The sequence below is a fragment of the Delphinapterus leucas genome, chromosome 13 (genome assembly GCF_059928025.1).
Source record: "Delphinapterus leucas isolate spDelLeu-1000000601 "Yukka" chromosome 13, BTC_Dleu_Yukka2, whole genome shotgun sequence".
In the NCBI taxonomy this organism is placed as follows: domain Eukaryota; kingdom Metazoa; phylum Chordata; class Mammalia; order Artiodactyla; family Monodontidae; genus Delphinapterus; species Delphinapterus leucas.
The window spans coordinates 11,154,358-11,176,609 of NC_143141.1; the positions used below are offsets into that span (position 1 = coordinate 11,154,358).

The 22,252-nt window shown below is 39.0% G+C and overlaps 1 protein-coding gene across 1 annotated transcript in view; it reads left to right on the top strand.

Annotated features, from left to right (window-relative positions):
• The window catches only part of ACOXL (acyl-CoA oxidase like), a 372,543-nt gene that overhangs the window by 247,157 nt on the left and 103,134 nt on the right, over nt 1-22,252 (top strand). Inside the window, 2 exon segments of the mRNA XM_089922788.1 lie at nt 9,835-9,899; nt 9,902-9,945. Of these exon segments, the coding sequence (XP_089778914.1) occupies nt 9,835-9,899; nt 9,902-9,945 (109 nt within the window).

Genomic DNA, 22,252 nt, shown 5'->3' on the forward strand with positions numbered 1-22,252 from the left:
CAGCCTTCATGGAGCTGACATGCAAGTAGAGCCGTTGGATGGCAGTCTTACTGACAACTCACAAGAGAAGTACCCATGAGCAGGTGGGGACAGGAGGAAAGAAGGGATGAGAACTTCCTGGTGCCCTGAAATCCCTCCAGGTAGGCGGCCATTTGTATGGACACCCAGAGGCTAGCCTTCATCTGAACAGTGGGGGGAGTCAGTCATGGTACTGGAAAGGTTCCATGAGACTAGGTGAGGAGGCCAGGGCTTGGCTCTGATTGGGGCTGTACTTGGTTCTGCAACAGCTCCATTCTGCCCTTTCTTGTCCCAGTGAGTGCTGCCTCTCCCCCTCTCCTAAGGGGTTGACACTGGAGCCCTCACGGATCTCATCAGTCTGTGGATCCCTAGGAGACTGTGGAGGCTGAGGAAAGGCAAGCTTCTGTGCTGTACTTGAATGCTGTGCCATTTATATTATGAACATTTTCAGACACTCAGGGAAATTGAAATAATTGTAGGGAACATTCATATCCTCACCATAGAGAGTCAGCTATTAACCTGTGGCTGTGATTACTGTATCACATATATATCCATGTACCAACCCCTCAACCCATCCTTCAATTCATCTTTTCTTCTGCTGGTGCACTTCAAAGTAAACAGCAGACATCAACATACTTCTAAATAATAAATAATTTGGAATGAGCACCATTAACTAGAGTTCAATATTTGGTTACAGGTTTTTCTACTTATGTAGAATTTACCTACAATGAAAGACACAAATCTTTTTTTTTATAACATCTTTATTGGAGTATAATTGCTTTACAATGGTGTGTTAGTTTCTGCTTTATAACAAAGTGAATCAGCTATACATAAACATATATCTCCATGTCTCCTCCCTCTTGCGTCTCCTTCCCACCCTCCCTATCCCACCCCTCTAGGTGGTGACAAAGCACTGAACTGATCTCCGTGTGCTATGCGGCTGCTTCCCTCTATCTGTTTTACATTTGGCAGTGTATATAAGTCCATCCCACTATCTTACTTCATCCCAGCTTACCCTTCCCCCTCCCCATGTCCTCAACTCCATTCTCTACATCTGCATCTATATTCCTGTACTGCCCCTAGTTTCTTCAGAACCTTTTTTCTTTAAAAGATTCCATATATATATACATATATATATATATATATATATATATGTTAGCATACGGTATTTGTTTTTCTCTTTCTGACCTACTTCACTCTGTATGACAGACTCTAGGTTCATCCACCTCACTACAAATAACTCAGTATCGTTTCTTTTTATGACTGAGTAATATTCCATTGTATATATGTGCCACATCTTCTTTATCCATTCATCTGTCAGTGTACACTTAGGTTGCTTCCATGTCCTGGCTATTGTAAATAGAGCTGCAGTGAACATTGTGGTACATGACTCTTTTTGAATTATGGTTTTCTCAGGATATATGCCCAGGAGTGGGATTGGTGGATCGTATGATAGTTCTATTTTTAGTTTTTTAAGGAACCTCCATGCTGTTCTCCATAGCGGCTGTATCAATTTACATTCCCCCCAACAGTGCAAGAGGGTTCCCTTTTCTCCAAACCTTCTCCAGCATTTGTTCTGTGTCGATTTTTTGATGATGGCCATTCTGACTGGTGTGAGGTGATACCTCATTGTAGTTTTGATTTGCATTTCTCTAATGATTAGTGATGTTGAGCATCCTTTCATGTGTCTGTTGGCAATCTGTATCTTCTTTGGAGAAATGTCTATTTAGGTCTTCTGCCCATTTTTGGATTGGGTTGTTTGTGTTTTAAATATTGAGCTGCATGAGCTGCTTGTAAATTTTGGAGTTTGTCCGTTGCTTCATTTGCAAATATTTTCTCCCATTCTGAGGGTTGTCTTTTGGTCTTGTTTATGGTTTCCTTTGCTGTGAAAAAGCTTTCAGTTTCATTAGGTCCCATTTGTTTATTTCTGGTTTTATTTCCATTTCTCTAGGTGGTGGGTCAAAAAGGATCTTGCTGTGATTTATGTCATAGAGTGTTCTGCCTATGTTTTCTTCTAAGAGTTTGATAGTGTCTGGCCTTACATTTAGGTCTTTAATCCATTTTGAGTTTATTTTTGTGTATGGTGTTAGGGAGTGTTCTAATTTCATTCTTTTACATGTAGCTGTCCAGTTTTCGCAGCACCACTTATTGAAGAGGCTGTCTTTTCTCCATTGTATATTCTTGCCTCCTTTATCGAAGATAAGGTGACCATATGTGCGTGGATTTATCTCTGGGTTTTCTATCCTGTTCCACTGATCTATTTGTCTGTTTTTGTGCCAGTACCATACTGTCTTGAATACTGTAGCTTTGTAGTATAGTCTGAAGTACAGGAGCCTGATTGCTCCAGCTCCATTTTTCTTTCTCAATATTGCTTTGGCTATTTGGGGTCTTTTGTGTTTCCATACAAATTGTGAGATATTTTGTTCTAGTTCTGTAAAAAACGCCATTGGTAGTTTGATAGGAATTACATTGAATCTGTAGATCGCTTTGGGTAGTATAGTCATTTTCACAATGTTGATTCTTCCAATCCAAGAACATGGTATATCTCTCTATCTGTTTGTATTATCTTTAATTTCTTTCATCAGTGTCTTATAGTTTTCTGCATACAAGTCTTTTGTCTCCTTAGGTAGGTTTATTCCTAGGTATTTTATTCTTTTTGCTGCAATGGTAAATGAGAGTATTTCCCTAATTTCTCTTTCAGATTTTTCATCATTAGCATATAGGAATGCAAGAGATTTCTGTGCATTAATTTTGTATCCTGCTAAGTTACCAAATTCATTGATTAGCTGTAGTGGTTTTCTGGTAACATCTTTAGGATTCTGTATGTATAGTATCATGTCATCTGCAAACAGTGACAGCTTTACTTCTTCTTTTCTGATTTGGATTCCTTTTATTTCTTTTTCTTCTCTGATTGCTGTGGCTAAAACTTCCAAAACTATGTTAAATAGTAGTGGTGAGAGTGGGCAACCTTGTCTTGTTCCTGATTTTAGTGGAAATGGTTTCAGTTTTTCACCATTGAGAACAATGTTGGCTGTGAGTTTGTCATATATGGCCTTTGATATGTTGAGGTAAGTTCCCTCTATGCCTACTTTCTGGAGGGTTTTTTCATAAATGGTGTTGAATTTTGTCTAAAGCTTTCTCTGCATCTATTGAGATGATCATATGGTTTTTCTCCTTCAAGTTGTTAATATGGTGTATCACATTGATTGATTTGCATATATTGAAGAATCCTTGCCTTCCTGGGGTAAACCCCACTTGATCATGGTGTATGATCCTTTTAATGTGCTGTTGGATTCTGTTTGCTGGTATTTTGTTGAGGAGCATTTGCATCTATGTTCATCAGTTATATTGGCCTGTAGTTTTCTTTCTTTGTGACATCTTTGTCTGGTTTTGGTATTAGGGTGACGGTGGCCTCGTAGAATGAGTTTGGGAGTGTTCCTTCTTCTGCTATATTTTGGAAGAGTTTGAGAGGGATAGGTGTTAGCTCTTCTCTAAATGTTTGATAGAATTCACCTGTGGAGCCATCTGGTCCTGGGCTTTTGTTTGTTGGAAGATTTTTCATCACAGTCTCAATTTCAGTGCTTGTGGTTGGCCTGTTTATATTTCCTATTTCTTCCTGGTTCAGTTTTGGAAGGTTGTGCTTTTCTAAGAATTTGTCCATTTCTTCCAGGATGTCCATTTTATTGGCATGTAGTTGCTTGTAGTAATCTCTCATGATCCTTTGTATTTCTGCAGTGTCTGCTGTTGCTTCTCCTTTTTCATTTCTAATTCTATTGATTTGAGCCTTCTCCCTTTTTTTCCTTGATGAGTCTGGCTAGTGGTTTATCAATTTTGTTTATTTTCTCAAAGAACCAGCTTTTAGTTTAATTGATCTTTGCTCTCATTTCCTTCATTTCTTTTTCATTTATTTGTGATCTGATCTTTATGATTTCTTTCCTTCTGCTAACTTTGGGGTTTTTTTGTTCTTTCTCTAATTGCTTTAGGTGTAAAGTTTGGTTGTTTATTTGAGATTTTTCTGTTTCTTGAGGTAGTATTGTATTGCCATCAACTTCCCTCTTAGAACTGCTTTTGCTGCATTCCATAGGTTTTGGGTTGTCATGTTTTCATTGTCATTTGTGTCTAGGTGATTTTTGGTTTCCTCTCATTTCTTCAGTGATCTCTTGGTTATTAAGTAGTATATTGTTTAGCCTCTGGGTGTGTGTATTTTTTACAGATTTCGTCGTGTAATTGACGTCTAGTCTCATAGTGTTGCGATCGGAGAAGATACTTGATATGATTTCAATTTTCTTAAATTTAAGAAGGCTTGATTTGTGACCCAAGATATGATCTATCCTGGAGAATGTTCCATGAGCAGTTGAGAAGAAAGTGTATTCTGTTGTTTTTGGACGGAATGTCCTATAACTGTCAATTAAGTCCATCTTGTTTAATGTATCATTTAAAGCTAGTGTTTCCTTATTTAATTCATTTTGGATGATCTGTCCATTGGTGAAAGTGGGGTGTTAACGTCCCCTATTCTTCTTGTGTTACTGTAAATTTCCCCTTTTATGGCTGTTAGCATTTACCTTATGTATTGAGGTGCTCCTATGTTGGGTGCATAAATATTTACAATTGTTATATCTTCTTGGATTGATCCCTTGATCATTATGTAGTGTCCTTCTTTGTCTCTTGTAATAGTGTTTATTTTAAAGTCTATTTTGTCTAATATAAGAACTGCTACTCCAGCTTTCTTTTGATTTCCAGTTGCATGGAGTATCTTTTTCCATCCCCTCACTTTCAGTCTGTATGTCCCTAGGTCTGAAGTGGGTCTCTTGTAGACAGCATATATACGGGTCTTGCTTGTTTATCCACTCAGCCATTTTGTATCTTTTGGTTGGAGCATTTAATCCATTTACATTTAAGGTAGTTATCAATATGTATGTCCCTATTACCATTTTCTTAATTGTATTGGGTTTTTGTTATTGTAGGTCTTTTCCTTCTGTCTTGTTTCCTGCCTAGAGAAGTTCCTTTAGCATTTGTTGTAAAGTTGGTTTTGTGGTGCTTAATTCTCTTAGCTTTTGCTTGTCTGTAAAGGTTCTAATTTTGCCATTGAATCTGAATGAGATCCTTGCTGGGTAGAGTAATCTTGGTTGTAGGTTCTTCCCTTTCATCACTTTAAATATGTCCTGCCACTCCCTTCTGGCTTGCAGAGTTTCTGCTGAAAGATCAGCTGTTTGGGGGTTCCCTTGTATGTTATTTGCTGTTTTTCCCTTGCTGCTTTTAATATTTTTTCTTTGTATTTAATTTTTGACAGTTTGGTTAATATGTGTCTTGGTGTGTTTCTCCTGGATTTATCCTGTATGGGACTCTCTGCACTTCCTGGATTTGATTGACTGTTTCTTTTCCCATGTTAGGGAAGTTTAAAACAATAATCTCTTCAAATATTTTCTCAGACCCTTTGTTTTTCTCTTCTTCTTCTGCGACCCCTATAATTCAAATTTTGGTGCATTTACTGTTGTCCCAGAGGTCTCTGAGACTGTCCTCAATTCTTTTCATTCTTTTTTCTTTATTCTGCTCTGCAGTAGTTATTTCCACTATTTTATCTTCCAGGTCACTTATCCGTTCTTCTGCCTCAGTTATTCTGCTATTGATTCCTTCTAGAGAATTTTTAATTACATGTATTGTGTTGTTCATCATTGTTTGTTTGCTCTTTAGTTCTTCTAGGTCCTTGTTAAATGTTTCTTGTCTTTTCTCCATTCTATTTACAAGATTTTGGATCATCTTCACTGTCATTACTCTGAATTCTTTTTCAGGTAGACTGCCTATTTCCTCTTCATTTGTTTGATCTGATGGGTTTTTGTTTTTGTTTTTGTTTTTGCGGTACGCGGGCCTCTCACTGTTGTGGCCTCTCCCGTTGTGGAGCACAGGCTCTGGACACGCAGGCTCAGCGGCCATGGCTCATGGGCCCAGCTGCTCCGCGGCATGTGGGATCTTCCCGGACTGGGACATGAACCCGTGTCCCGTGCATCGGCAGGTGGACTCTCAACCACTGTGCCACCAGGGAAGCCCGGTCTGATGGGTTTTTATCTTGCTCCTTCATCTGCTGTGTGTTTCTCTGTCTTCTCATTTTGCTTAACTTACTGTGTTTGGGGGTCTCCTTTTCACAGGCTGCAGGTTCATAGTTCCCGTTATTTTTGCTGTCTACCCCCAGTGGGTAAAGATGGTTCAGTGCTTTGTATAGGGTTCTTGGTGGAGGGGACTTGTGCCTGTGTTCTGGTGGATGAGGCTGGATCCTGTCTTTCTGGTGGGCAGGACTGCATCTGATGGTGTGTTTTGGGGTGCCTGTGACCTTATTATGATTTTAGGCAGCCTCTCTGTTAACGGGTTGGGTTGTGTTCCTGTCTTGTTAGTTGTTTGGCATAGGGTGTCTAGCACTGTAGCTTGCTGCTCTTTGAGTGGAGCTGGGTCTCAGCATTGAGATGGAGATCTTTGGGAAGAGTTTTCGCCGTTTGATATTATGTGGAGCTAGGAGGTCTCTTGTGGACCAGTGTCCTGAATTTGGCTCTCCCACCTCAGAGGCACAGGCCTTACACCCGGCCAGGGCACCAAGACCCTCTCAGCCACACGGCTCAGAAGAAAAAGGAGAAAAAAGAAAGGAAGGAAGGAAGGGAGGGAGGGAAGGAGGGAGGGAGGGAAAGAAAGAAAGAGCAAGCAAGCCAAAAAACAAATCCACCAATAATAACAAGTGCTAAAAACTATACTAAAAAAAAACCCCGGAGCTTCCCTGGGGGCGCAGTGGTTGAGGGTTTGCCTGCCGATGCAGGGGACACGGGTTCGTGCCCCTGTCCGGGAGGATCCCACATGCCGCAGAGCGGCTGGGCCCGTGAGCCATGGCCGCTGAGCCTGCGCGTCTGGAGCCTGTGCTCCGCAACGGGAGAGGCCACAACAGTGAGAGGCCCACATACCGAAAAGAAAGAAAAAAAAAAAAAACAACCCTGACAGACAGATCCCTAGGACAAATGGTAAAAGCAAAGCTACACAGACAAAAATTACACAAAGAAGCATACACATACACACTGACAAAAAGAGAAAAAGGAAAAAAATATATATATCTTTTGGGAAGTCTGAGGTCTTCTGCCAGCATTCAGGAGGTGTTCTGTAGGAGTTATTCCACATGTAGATGTATTTCTGATGTATTTTTGGGGAGGAAGTTGATCTCCACGTCTTACTCCTCCACCACCTTGAAGGTCTCCCCTTGTCTAATATCTTTACTGGTTTTTGTATCAGGGTGATGCTGGCCTCATATAATGAGTTCAGAAGTGTTCCTTTCTCTTCGATATTTTCGGGTAGTTTGAGAAAGATAGATGTTACTTGTTCTTTAAATTTTTGGTAGAATTCACCTATGAAGCCACCTTGTCCTGGACTTTTGTTTGTTGGGAGTTTTTTTAGTTTGTTTGGTTCTTTTACTGATTCAATTTTATTACTGGTAATTAGTCTGTTCATATTTTCTATTTCTTCTTCATTCGGTCTTGAAAGAGCATACGTTTCTAGGACTTTATCCATTTCTTCTAGGTTGTCCATTTTATTGGCGTATAATTGTATTGTTTTCCATTCTCGTGACAGGTAGACACCTCGGATATTAACAGGTTTTCACTCCTCTGAGCAGAACTTCCGTGAACATTGTATACAAGTGTTTTCATCAATGTGTTTTTATTTCTCTAAGGCAAATAGTAGGAATGGAATTGCTGAGTCATAGGTTATGTGTATTTAGTTTTATGAGAAACTGATAACTTTTTCCAGTGTGGTTTTACAGTTCTACAGTCCATCAACAAGTATGAGAGTTCTGGTTACTCCTTATCCTTGTCAACATTTGAAGTTGTCAGTCTATTTAGTTTCAGTCATTCTGGTGGATTTATTATGCTACCTCATTGTGGTTTCCATTTGCAGCTTCCTGATGACTCATGATGTACCTTTGAATTTAATTTAAATTTTATTTAAATTTAGAGTCATTTTGACCTTCTTGTGAAATACAAGGAGGTTGCCCTTAGTGATTTTCCTACTTCTAAGATACTCTGCCTAGTCTTCTATGCTGGGTGAGCTCCTAGAGCCATGTGGCACAGTCATGCTTGGTAGGTGACTATGATAGGGTGGGTGGATGAAGTCCACTTCCTGTGGTGCATGCTGTTCACAACCTCAGGTGGACAGCGTTCTGCAATAAATATCCCAGGAAAGGTAGTTTCTAATAACAACATTCACAGTCTCCATGTTTCATAGTAACAGTCCCTGGAATGACTAAAACATGCTTTTCAGTAGAATATGAAAGTTCTTTACAGCTTTTGTGAAATAGTTTGAAACAGAAACCCAATCTTCTAAAGACTAGATTCAGAATAACTATTGATATAATTTAAATTTCCATGTAACTGGCATGTAAGTAACCTCCCATCTTACTTGTCTAAATGGAGGATGATTCTCAAAAGCACTGTATCAGTGCTTCTTAATATTTCTCTTGTGGCTTCTGATTAAGCAACAACAAGCTACGTGTAGGTTTTAAATTTTAGTTAAAGAGAATCTAAATTATTTGGGTCTTATAATAACTTACTTCCCAAAGATCTGGGGGAAGGGGAGGGCAAAGGGGTAGCTGAGATATGGGAAACCCTAGCTGTGAGTTAACTCCTTAGTTAATTCTAAGTTCTAAAGACAGAAGTTTCATGGAGTGTTGGGGGGACAAAATCACCCCAAAAGGCAGAGTTGCATGATGAAAAGCCCCAAGAGTTTTTGAGGGAGACTTGGGTGTTTTGAGTCTGTTTGTGCCTAAATCTCTTAACTCCCATGTGCCTCAGTTTCCTCATTTGCCAGATGGGGAAGATGGAAATTACTTCCTGCTGAAGAAAGTCACCACCTCTGTGACACACTCTACCCTGTGCTTGTCCACACCCCTCTCACTGCCCTCTGGGGCTCCTCTTCCCTTCAATACGGGCATCCCCTGAGACAACACTGAGCTTGAACGTGTTCTGCCTCTGTGACCTTGAGCAGGTTACTGAATCTTGCAGAGCCTCAGATTCTCCCAACTGTACATTGGTTAATTGTAGTATCCACATCACAGAATTATTGAGATTATTGAATAATTCACAGCAATAGTTAGCAATAAATACATAATGTATTTGAGAAACATTATTCATTGCCAAGTACTTTGTGACAGATATATTTGACTACTACTATTCATTTATAATCACTGTTATAACAAATGTCCAACAATGTTGGGTAAATTATTATAAACCTACTTCATGAAAATTATATAGCTGTTAATGAAGGAAGACTATGTAAAATATTAAACACTATTTTAATACAATAGTAAGTGGTATAAATTATTAGGTATAAAATAAGCTACAAGGATATATTGTACAACACAGGGAATATAGCCAATATTTTATAATAACTAAATGGAGTATAACCTTTAAAAATTGTGAACCATTATATTGTACACCTGTAACATATAATATTGTACATCAAGTACACTTCAATAAAATTTTTTTAAAAAGCTAAATAAAATATTCTTTAAAAGATTAAAAAAGTCGTAAGTGGAAAAAGCAGTAAACCAAATTATCCTTATATCACAAGGATGACCACATAGAATAACTAGATCCAAGCATTCATCCAAAAAATAGCGAGAAGAGGCACAAAATACAGCAAGTAAGAGATGCAAGGGGATGATTACATCTACTTACACTACTTATCTATTGGGAGGAAATTCTTTTTGAAAAAACAAACCCTATTTCTTTCAAATTGAAATTCTTTGGTGAGGACAAAATAATAATGATGGTCACTGTGTTTTTCCTTCAGTTTCCTGGCGTTTAACACAGACACAGTCGGTAATCTCGCCTTTCTGTTGAAAGCAGTCAATTTTCATGAAGGGTTCTTCAGCGGGGTTTGGTGGCCCGGATTTATTATAAGGTAAAGATACATTGTGTTATATTTTTCCTTTTGGTGTTTAAGGCATATTCTTGCTGGTGAACTATCTGCTAATGTAATACAGGATGAGTCAGCGTAATTACAAGCTTCTGGAAACGGCTAGAATTCCTACAAGCCATTTTGCCTGACAGCCTTGCTTGCTTGGAGGCCCTGATGCTAGTGATTATCTCTTGTGCGGCATCTTTTAGAATTTTACCTGCAAGTGTCGTTTGGCTGCCATGGGAGTTGATGAGTGGGGTAATTTTTAACCCTTATTGGAATTGAAAAGTCATTGTCTGTATGTAATAGTGAATACATTGTTTTCTTGGGAGGGGGGCGTGCATCAGGCACATGTGAAAATTAACCATTGAATTAGCCTGAGATGCACTCTATTTCCTATTAAAATGCCCATGACGTTCTGCAAAAACATAAAACCCCTTATCAGCATTGATAAGAAATCTAGAGGGAATTTGTACCAAGTACTGTACCAATGGGGTTGGTTTGAGGAAACACCCCTGCCCCAGCAATATCTGTTTCATCTCCTAATCCCAACATGGAATAGACAACAAGACCCCAAGGGAAGGCTTTACTTATCCCACTTTCTACCCAGGCTCAGGACCTCAGGGCTACCGTAACCTGAAGTCAGACCACGGCTCCCCCTCTGCAAAGGAATTATGTTCCAAGAGGACCAGAATTGGGTCCCATGAAACTCTCCCCCTTCAGTTCGTCTCTTTTTATATTGATTCCAAGGTCACATCTCCCAGTACAACACAGAGCGGGAGGAGGATGAATGGCACATGGGGATGGGTATTCTCTTCGGAAATGCTCTGCGACAGAAGAGCCTTGGGAGCAGAAATGGTCAAAATCCACCTTGTGAAACAGAGAGACTGATGAGTACCTGCTGGAAGTTGGGCCAGATTTGTGCAAACCACTCCATCCTTCAGTTGTAGTCTGAGGAGAGTTCCTGCCAGATGCCCAGGACACATCCAGGTGGGTTTAAATCTCTCCACATTCCCTGCCTTATCAAACATGGAGCCAGCCAAAGTAAGAGAAGGATGCGATCGAAGGCAAAGATGCACTTATAAGCAGAACTAACAATGGAGAAAATGTAATCTATGAACTAGCTTTCCAAGACTGTAGAAATAAAGGATAAAGATGAAATGGCATGGGGACTTCCCTGGTGATGCATTGGTTAAGAATCTGCCTGCCAATGGAGGGGACACGGGTTTGAGCCCTGGTCTGGGAAGATTCCACATGCCGTGGGGCAACTAAGCCCATGTGCCACATCTACTGAGCCTGTGCTCTAGAGCCTGTGAGCCACAACTACTGAGCCTGCGTGCCTAGAGCCCATGCTCTGCAACAAGAGAAGCCACCACAATGAGAAGCCCATGTACCACAGTGAAGATTAGCCCCCGCCCGCTGCAACTAGGGAAAGCCCGCGTGCAGCAATGAAGACCCAACGCAGCTAAAAATAAATTAATTAATTTAAAAAAATGATGAAATGGCATGAGATGATAATCACACAGAGTGAAAATAGTAGAAATACAACCCATGGATAAGAAATATTCCTGAAATATTCCTGAAAATGCTGGAACAAAAGGAGCAGAAATATAATAACCAACATAAAAGAAATATATTTTTCTTAGTGTAAAAAAAAATCAAGATTTTAATAGGATAAAAACCATACCTGGATATAGCTTGCAAATGCAGAGTAAAGAGAATTTCATTAAAGCAACCAGACAGAAAATAATAGTTTACCAACAAATGGAAAAAAACAAGCTTAACTTAAATCTTTATTCACCATCTCCAAATGGAGTAAGACCTGCTCCTCTAAAGAGGAAACTCATGATCTAAGCATGCCATTCCAAACCAAATTTAATTCATGAGTACAAGCAGTGGAAAGATATCTTCAGAAATCTAAGAATCAGAAGGAATTTCTCTCCCATGGCCTTCCTTAAAACTTATTCACAGACCTACTCAATAGGACATGAAAAAGAATTAAAAGTAATAACTTGAAAATAAGGAAGTCAAGATATAAAAGTATCGATGGTCCATGTGAATCAGCCTACGAATAATTATGTGTTTTAAAAAATTAGTTCCAGAGTTAAATACATAAGCTAAAAAATGTTTTTGGAAAAAAAACATGAATTAAAAAAAAAACCTTTGTGTCATTGGGTCTATAATAGAATGGTTCCTAGTATATTTTAAGGTAAGATAAAAAAACTAAAGTAAAGTAAAAACATGCTCAATTTCTTACTTTAATTGCAGGGTAGGCAAAAGGCATTGTTTTGTTTGATCATTAGAGAAAAACGTAGGTTAAAATATATGTTTCATTACATTAAAAGTCAACATGATTTCCTTCCCATTTAGGTTACCACAGAGCATTGAGTGGAATTCCCTGTGCTATACAGTATGTTCTCAATAATTATCTATTTTATACATAGTATCAATAGTGTATATATGACAATCCCAAACTCCCAATTCATCCTACCCCCCCTTCCCCCTTGGTATCCATACGTTTGTTCTCTTTATCTGTGCCTCTATTTCTGCTTTGTAAATACGATCGTCTACATCAACTTTTCAGATTCCACATATATGTTAATATACGATACTTGTTTTTCTCTTTCTGACTTACTTCACTCTCTATGACAGTGTCTAGGTCCATCCACGTCTCTACAAATGACCCAATTTCGTTCCTTTTTATGGCTGAGTAATATTCCACTGTATCTATATATACCACATCTTCTTTGTCCATTCCTCTCTTTTTTCTTTTTTTTTTTGTTTTTGTTTTTGTTTGTTTTTTTTTGTGGTACGTGGGCCTCTCACTGTTGTGGTCTCTCCCATTGCGGAGCACAGGCTCCCGATGCGCAGGCTCAGTGGCCATGGCTCACGGGCCCAGCCGCTCCGCAGCATGTGGGACCTACCCGGACCAGGGCTCAAACCTGTGTCCCCTGCATTGGCAGGCAGACTCTCAACCACTGCACCACCAGGGAAGCCCTATCCATTCCTTTCTTGATGGACATTTATGTTGTTTCCATGTCCTGGCTATTGTAAATAGTGCTGCAATGAATATTGGGGTACGTGTGTCTTTTTGTAAAATTTATTTATCTTATTTATTCATTTTTGGCTGCATTGGGTCTTTGTTGCTGCACACAGGCTTTCTCTAGGGCGAGTGGGAGCTATTCTTTTCTGCAGAGCATGGGCTTCTCATTATGGTGGCTTCTCTTGTTGTGGAGCACAGGCTCTAGGAGCACGGGCTTCAGTAGTTGTGGCATGCAGGCTCAGTAGTTGTGGCACATGAGCTTAGTTGCTCCGCAGCATGTGGGATCTTCCTGGACCAGGGCACGAACCCGTGTCCCCTGCATCGGCAGGCGGACTCTCAACCATTGTGCCACCAGGGAAGCCCAGAATATGTTTTTTAAAAAGCATTTAAGAAATGATAAACCTTGTACTCATGTTAATTATCTGAGTTACTACCATTAGTGTAACCATTTTAATAGTCAATTCAATTAAATATTCATTAAACAATACAGTTTTCTAGGGCTAAGCATGGGAAGACTACAAAGATTATTAAGATATGCTCCTACTTTGGGATAAGTCCACTAGTTATAGCCCAAGGCAGAAGGAAATAAGCACTAAATTATGACAGAACCTACAAGCTTAGAGAAAAGAATTCTGACTTCTACATTTAAGTTTGTATTTTTGGCTCAGCTTTTTGTTCAGCTAGCTCTATGTTGGCTTACGTCTACCTACATTAATTTGGTGGATCTGGAAACAAAATGACCTGGTTAGCCATTTGAACGTCTGACCCAAATGGAGTCTGGAGAATAGTCCTTGAACAGTGTCCAAAGGTGGGTGATTTCACCTAGAATGCCAAGATCTTGTAAAAATAACCATGTGATTTGGTTCAGGATCTTTTCAAGAAGCAAAAATAGGAGTGGGCTCCAGAAGTCTGCTTTTCTTTTGTTTTATAGTAAATACTCTTTAATTTTCCTCAAATGCACATTTTATTTTGGAGACACTTAGCTCACACGCGTTAGATGGCCCATCTCCCTCTTACCCTGGAGGGAGCACTAAGGGCTAGAAGTTCACAGAGTTAGAGAGTCAAGACCCCTAGGTCCTCTCGCAAGACCTATCATCTGATACTGCCTTTCCCTCCTTGGTGCAGCCAGAATTTAACTTAAAATGGAGCCAGGAAATGTCCTTCTGTGTGGTGGTGGCCATGGAGGGAGCCCAGCCCCATGGCTTGTCTTGGAAGCTCCACGTCTCCAGCTTTCTAAAATCCTGCTGCAAACGTTGTTCATCAGGGTCACTATATCACTTCCCCATTAGTGGCGGGGGGGGGGGGGGAGACAATAAACAATGACTTGTCACTTTGAGAATATTTTATTAAGGAATTCATTTTATAGAGAAAAATCTAGGGGAGAAAAATGTATCCCCTGAGTAATCAATATGTTTAACAGATGACTGTGTATTTTCAAATGTGGGTAACAAAAATTGGGCAGGTAGAGGGATGATGATTCAGGTGGGATGAAAACTGTTCTGGTTAACCAGTTTATTCATGTCTATCTCTCGTCACCTGTAATATCCTTCTGCTGCACTGGTGGTTCCCCCATTTCAGGGTGTGTAGGAATCACCTGGAAAAGAATGATTTTAAAAATCTGATTCATGTTGCCCTCCTCCACACTGCAAGGCTGAGTCAAAAGGGAAAGAGAAGTGGTTTGTAAATGAATATCATGAATCATCCTCAAAATTCAGGGACAGTCAACTCACTTGGAAACAACTACCCTAAATTATTTTTTCTTATTCAGAATTTGAGTTCTGGTTGGAGAAGAATTGGTGGAGGCTGGAAATAAGGTTTTCGGAGGTGTAACTTTATAGAGCTTTCTGTTTAGGAAAGTGACAGTCACCTACAGTTTTTATTGTTGTGGTCAGTGCAGCCTGACTGCTGTGTGTGTGTGTGTGTGCGCGCGTGCGCGCGCATGTGTGTGAGAGAGAGAGAGAGACTCTAAAGCTCTTTAGATCTTTAGAATATAATGAAATCGTAGTACCTCTGAAGGCTATCTTTCTAACAGATGATGCCAATTATTCTGTTAGAATTTTAGACTAACAGTTTCTTTGCCCAGGTCACCTGGTTGGCATATGGAATCTTATGTGAGTTCTTGTCCGCAGAAAATGTGAGCTGTTTGTGTCAGTGATTGGATGGCACACACATGGCATGTGCTGGAGGTCAGGCTGCCAGAATCTCATCAGTCACAGGTCCTCCAGAGCTTTGGTCCAGTGATGTCTGGTAGATCCAGAGAGGAGCTGGAAAATGCCATTGTCGATGAACCCAAAGAGAATATCTGGTCTGCTTTGCTTGTACTTCTCGGAGAGTTTCAGAGTGGAGACAGGAATCAGAGAGTAACAGCAGCTGGGTTGTGTTTGTTACATTTTTAAAAGCCAATACAGCAACCTGAAGAGCAGATGTTTTACTGAAAATCTCATGGTACAGAAATGCCAAGAGCTTTATTCCAGAGACAGATCATCAAAGACAGGAAACAGGATTAGAAACCAAATTTCCTGAGTTCCTGGTTTGCATTGATCTTGCATCTTCTAACTCCTGTGGTCAAGTTGGGCTGGGAAGATGACCAGCAGACCAGAGCAACCTGGTGGAGGGGCCTTTTTGTCTTCAGAGCACTGGGTGCTGCCTATGCAGTGGCCACCTTATGCAAAAGTAAGGCTTCGCTGCTGACCGGGGCTTGAAATTCCTTTAATGGGGAACATATACCCATTTCTCAGTGAGAGCTAAGGCTTAAACTCCTGCAACTCAGCGAGGGGGAAAGAGTGACTGACTTCCACATCCCAGTAGCTGTACATGGTGTGAGGAAGGGGTAGGTGGTGGTCTGAGAGACCCCAGAGTGGACAGGCAGGAAGATCCGAGGCTGCCTGTGCCTACCTCCTGTGTGCCGTGCTCTTAAGGCTTAGCTTGGCACTTCCCTCTTTGTTGTTTCTGGTCATAGGAAATGTTTCTGTTCTGTGATGCTTTCCTCTCTCTTATTCTAGTTACGTTAAATCCAGTTAATACTAGGAGTTGCATTTTCTCTTTTCCCCTCACTTCTAACTTCCTCCATCTTTCTCTCAAAGAGATCACCTAAATTCTCTTCCTAGGGAGGCCTATTATGGGTAGGGAATGGAAAGGAAAGAAAGAAGAGGAAGTGATGAGAAGGAAAAGGAAGAGGAAGTTATATTTCTAATAACTGCATGGGCGGTGCAGTCATTTCCTTTTTGTGTGAGAGCTAGAAGGGTCCCTCAGGAGGCAACCTGAGGACCAAAAAGGTTAGTGGTTTCTTCAAGGGAATGCAGTCACCAAGAGCAAAGAGGAGACTCACATTTGGTTATGCAAATATACTATTTTTTTCCTTAAACTTTCACCCACTATTTTAGTAATCCTCTATGGATCTTTCTGGAAATAATACTGTGGTGTTTATTACTGGGAATTCTATTTCTCTCATTCCTGCTACATTCCTTTATTAGAAGCAAGAGCTGTCCCTTCTCCTCCAATGATTTAATGATTTATCTATTCAATTAATTATTATTTATATCAGTGTGGATTAATGGATATTTATTGTATATTTGGGCTACGTCCAATTCTACCATATTTTATTTTCTTGCTCTAATTGTCCCAGATGTGGCCATTGAGATCTCCTTCAGTTTAACTAGCCCCTGTATCTCTTTGATATGTCCCCATCTTTTTTTTTTTTGAAACGCTTCCTTATTTTTTGGTACCATAAAATGTTCCAGGCTCATTTCATATTTTCCCAGCCCAACCTGTAATCAACCATTTCTCCAAGAGTCCCTGGTTCCTTTTATTGGAGAATAGTATTTAAAAATCAATATCTGGTTGCTGAGTATTCTAATTGCTACTGGAGTGTCACAACTTCTGGGCTTGTCCTAAGCTAGAAAATAGGTATAGGTTTACTCACTCACACATTCTCACACAGATGTGTAAGCACGGATATTAGAAACCATGAGTTTATACTGGTAGTTCTGATTCCAATCCCAAACCACAAGCATTCCCTTTCCTATTTGTAACTTCTTTCTCTGAGAAAGTGAGAAATCTGGCTTTCATTGTCTACTATGTTTACTTATTTGATCTTCCCTAGTATGCACATTAAGTAGTTTCAGAATTGCTAACCCATCTCTCTGTGAGAAACACATTTACACGTAGAATACAGTATTTGTCTTTGTGAACTTAGCTTACGGTATCTAATCAAAGTAGTATTTCCAAAATTACTTCGACTCGTTCTTTCCTTCTCCTTCAGTGAGACTGTGTTATTCATTTGCAACACAGTTAGGTTCATTTGTGGCTATTTGTATTCTACTCTGGGATCTCCCAACATCCTGGTGGATTTGAATCCATTCATGTTTTGGCTACATGAAACATTACTGAGTTTCTAAGAATCAAAGCTGTACAAAAAGTATACTCAGAACTGTCACTCCTTCCTCACCCCTACATCCCCACTTCCATTCTTCTCTTTTTCCCCCACAGACCTCCAATAGGTGAGCAGACTATTTAGTTTTTGGCTTATCCTTCCTTTATTTCTTTCACACAAATAATCAGATACATTTGTATTTTCTTATATTGTTTTCTCTCTTTCATGAAGGATCGCATACTATAGATACTCTTCTGTATTTTTTTTCCCTCTTAACCATATGTCCTGGAAAGCATTCTACATCAGTTCATAGAGATCTACCTTATTCTTTTTTTTTTTGCGGTACGCGGGCCTCTCACTGTTGTGGCCTCTCTCGTTGCAGAGCAACAGGCTCCAGACGCGCAGGCTCAGCGGCCATGGCTCACGGGCGCAGCCGCTCCGCGGCATGTGGGATCTTCCCAGACCAGGGCACGAACCCGTGTCCCCTGCATTGGCAGGCGGACTCTCAACCACTGCGCCACCAGGGAAGCCCGATCTACCTTATTCTTAAACAAACAAACAGAAAAACAGCAGAATAATACACTGTATGGATGTATCATAGCTTACTCAACCCCTCTTTATTGTATGCATATGAAATTTAGTATTGCTTAAGGTGTACCTTTAGGGTGGATTTCTGGAAGTGTGATTGCTGGGTCCAAAGGGAAGTGCATATGTAGTTTGGTTAAGTATTGTCAAATTATCCCTCAGAAAGGTTGTACCAGTTTGCATTCTCCCCAGCAACGTTTGTTTCTTCACAGCCTCATCAACAGAATGTGTTCTCATACTTTTTATTTTTGCCAATTTGATAGGTGAGAAATTATATCTCTATATTGGTCTAAGTCCCTTCTCTAATTATGAGTGAGTTTGCATAGTTTTTCGTCTATGTGAAAGCTATTTTAACATATTTTTCAGGTATTATTTGTTCATGTTAGCTTCCCATTTATCCATAGGGATTTCGGTATTTTTGTACAATAATTTTCTATATTAAGGATCTTATACCTTTGTCATATTGCAAAAATTTCTTCCAGTTTGTCACTTGTCTTTTGACATTGTTCATGGTAATTTTTGCCGTGCAAAAAGGTCTTTAACTTCTGTGTAGTCAAATGGATTTTAACAGAGAGAAAGCCTTTCCCTACATTTAGGTTAAAGAAGTTACCACATGGGAACCTCAATCTTAATGTCCTGAGGAGTCATCAGATAGAGTTTGGGACTGTCAGAAAGACTGAAAATTGAAGGGGAAAATTTAAAAAAAGGGAGCCATAGAGAGGGAAACTTCAAAATATGTGTATTAACACTACTCAAATCTTTAACTGATATCTGAAATATGCATAGGTGGACAAGACTCCAAAGAGCTCAAGGAATCTTTCATTTGAAAGGCTTAAAAAGCTGAGCAGAGAATTCAACTGTTGCCTACCACATAGGACACAGAATATATAGTTTGAGTTCTGCCCAGTTAGAGAGGTATGGAAAGCTTTCCACTGGAAGACCAGAAGGGCCATACCTTAGGTATAAAAAACTATGCCCCAGGAAAGGGGATTTCCTCAAGGACTACAAGTAGAATTAAAAGATACTAAAGGCAAAACCAAAAAGATTCTTCCTGACAACGAATTAAACCAAGCCTCTACAGATTCAAGTTTAACAGCATGCTGGAATAAAACTCAATACTCTTTAGAGGAAAATAACAGGATCCAGAATTAGTAGTATTTGCAGTGTCCAATATACAATAAAATATTACCAGACATGTGAACAAGTAGGAACATGTAATCCATAATCAAGAGAAAAATCAGTCAATAGAAAAAGACACCAAAAATAACTCCAGTATTGAAATTAGAAGACAAGCACTTTTTTAAAAATATGATGAATTTATTAAAGAGTGGACAGGACATAATAAAAGAAATTTTCAGGAGACTTTTGGAAATTTTGTATATTTTAAAAACCCAAGCAGGATACAACTGAAAAATACAATATTATAAATAAAAAATTGGGACTTCCCTGATGGCACAGTGGTTAAGAGTTTGCCTGCCAATGCAGGGGACACGGGTTTGAGCCCTGGTCTGGGAAGATCCCACATGCCACGGAGCAACTAAACCCATGTGCCACAACTACTGAGCCTGCGCTCTAGAGTCTGCGAGCCACAACTACTGAGCCCACATGCCAAGACTACTGAGGCCCACACGCCTAGAGCCCATGCTCCACAACAAGAGAAGTCACCACAATGAGAAGCCCGTGCACTACAACAAAGAGTAGCCCCCGCTCGCCACATCTCGAGAAAGCCTGCACGCAGCAGCAAAGACCCAATGCAGCCAAAAAAATAAATTAATTAATTAAAAAATTAATTGGGTGGAATTAACAACAGATTGGATGCAACAGAGGAAAATGTCAGTGAACATGAAGACATCAATAGAAATCCTTTGAGCTAAAGCTCAGAGAGAAAAAGATTGATGAAAATGAACAGAGCCTTAGTGACCTGTGGGACAGAATCACACACTCTAATATACATGCACTTGGAGTCTCAGAGAAAGATAAGACAGAAAACAGAAAAGGTATCAGCCAATTTTTAAAGAAATGACAGCACACAAATCCAGAAAGCTCGCAAGATTCAGACAGAGAGGATGGAAACCAAACAAACAAACAAACATAAAAACAGAAGCACATCGTAGTAAAACTGCTGAAAATCAAAGATAAAGAATAAATTGTAAAAGTAGCCAGAGAAGAAGGAATATTAGAAACAGAAAAGAAATGATAAGAATGATGGTTGATTTCCATTAGAAATTGTAGAGCCAGAAGACAGTGGAAAAGATGTCTCTAAAGTGCTGGAAAAAAAAAAAAAAAAACACCATCTTTCTCCCTAGAGTTTTAGAGCCAGCAAAGATATGTATCAAAAATGATTTAAGGCATTTTCAGGTAAAGGAAAGCTGAGAAAATTTGTCATAAGCAGACCTGTACTAGAAGAAATGTTAAGGAAGTTTCTTCAAGCTGAACAAAGTGAAATTGCATGGAAATTTAAACCTAAAGGAAAGATGAACAGTGAAAATGCAAAATGTGTAGGTAAATATTAATGACACCTTCCTTCTTGTTTTAAACTTTTTAGAATTCAATTGGCTATTTAAAGCAAATGTAATGGTAGTTATTTTGGTTTTTTAATGTATATGGAACTAAAATATATGGCACCTTAGCACAAAAGATGGGATTTAAAGTACTTGGAATTATACTATTATAAGGTTCTTATGTTATACATGAATTGTTATTAATTGAAGGCAGACTGTCATAGTAAAGAATATATATTTTAATAGAGAAGGTAAACTGAGACAAAAAAGAAAAATCCTCAGTTAATCTGGAAGAAGGCATGGAAGAAGGAACAAAAACTAATGACCTAAGGAGACAGACATACCATAGTAGTATAGTAGACTTATACCCAACATTATCAGTAACTATATTAAATGTAAATGGACTGAACATTCCCATTAAAAGGCAATTAAATTGTCATAGGGGGTTAAAAATAAGAAAAATCTCATCTATATGCTTTGAAGATAAAGGTAAAGACAAGAAAAAGATACAGCTTGCAACTAGAACATGAGAGACTAAATTAATATCAGATAAAGCAAACTTTAAGACAAAGAGTATTACCAAGGATAAAGAGGGTCATTTCATGAAGATTAAAAGACCACTTCATCAAGAAGGCAATAATCTGAAATAGGTATGCACCATAACAGACATTCAAAATACATGAAGCAGGGGAACTTCCCTGACGTTCTAGGGTTTAAGCGTCGATGTTCCCACTGCAGGGAGCATGGGTTCGATCCCTGGTTGGAGAACTAAGATCCCATATGCCATGTGGCCTGGCCAAAAAAAAAAAAAAGCGTGAAGCAGAAATTGACAGAACCAAAGGGAGAAACAGACAAATCCAATAATTGATGAAACAAATAGACAGGAATTCAATATGGCTTAAAAGATGTGAACAACACTATCATCCAGCTCTATCTATTTAGCATTTATAGACATTTATTGAAAACTACACCCAGAACTACAGTTGCTGTTCGTAAGACAAATCTCAGTAAAAAATTTAAAATATCAAAATAATACAGAATATTTTCCCTATTGATAATGGAATTAAATTAGAGATCAATAACAAAAAGATATCTGGAAAAATCTCCCAAATAAATATTAAGCAACTCATTTCTGTGAATCCAAGAAGGAGGCTCTAGGGGAGTTAGAAGATATTTCAAACTTAACGATAATGAAAGCAAAACATATCAGATTTGGTGGGTGTAGTGAAAAGAGCCCTCAGAGGGAAATTTATAGATTGAAGTGTTTATCTTAGAAAATAAAAAAAGGTTTAAGTAAATGATGTAAGTTTCCACCTTAAGAGCTAGAAAAAGAAGAGCGAGGTAAGTAGCATAAAGGGAATGATAAAGATTAGAGAGAAATCGATAAAGTAGAAAATAAACTCTAGAGAAAATCAACAAACCTAAAAGCCTGTTCTTTGAAATGATTAAAAATTGATTGATCCCCAGCAAGAGTGATCAAGAGAAAAAGAGATAAAGGACTAGCTAACAAGATCAAGAATGAAAGAGGAAATATCATAACATATAGGACAGAGATTAAAATACAATAAGGGAATATTATGAACAACTTTATGCACATAAATTCAAGAACTTAGAACAAATTCCTGGAAAAACACAACTTTCAAGAGCAAGCAAAAAACAAACAAACAGGGGAGCTAAAAATATCTATTAAATGAATTTAATTTGTAATGGAAACATTCTACAAAGAAAGCTCTAGGTCCAGGTGGTTTTTCTGTTGAATTGTATCAAACATTTGAAGACAAAATTATACCAGTCTTACATAAAACTCTT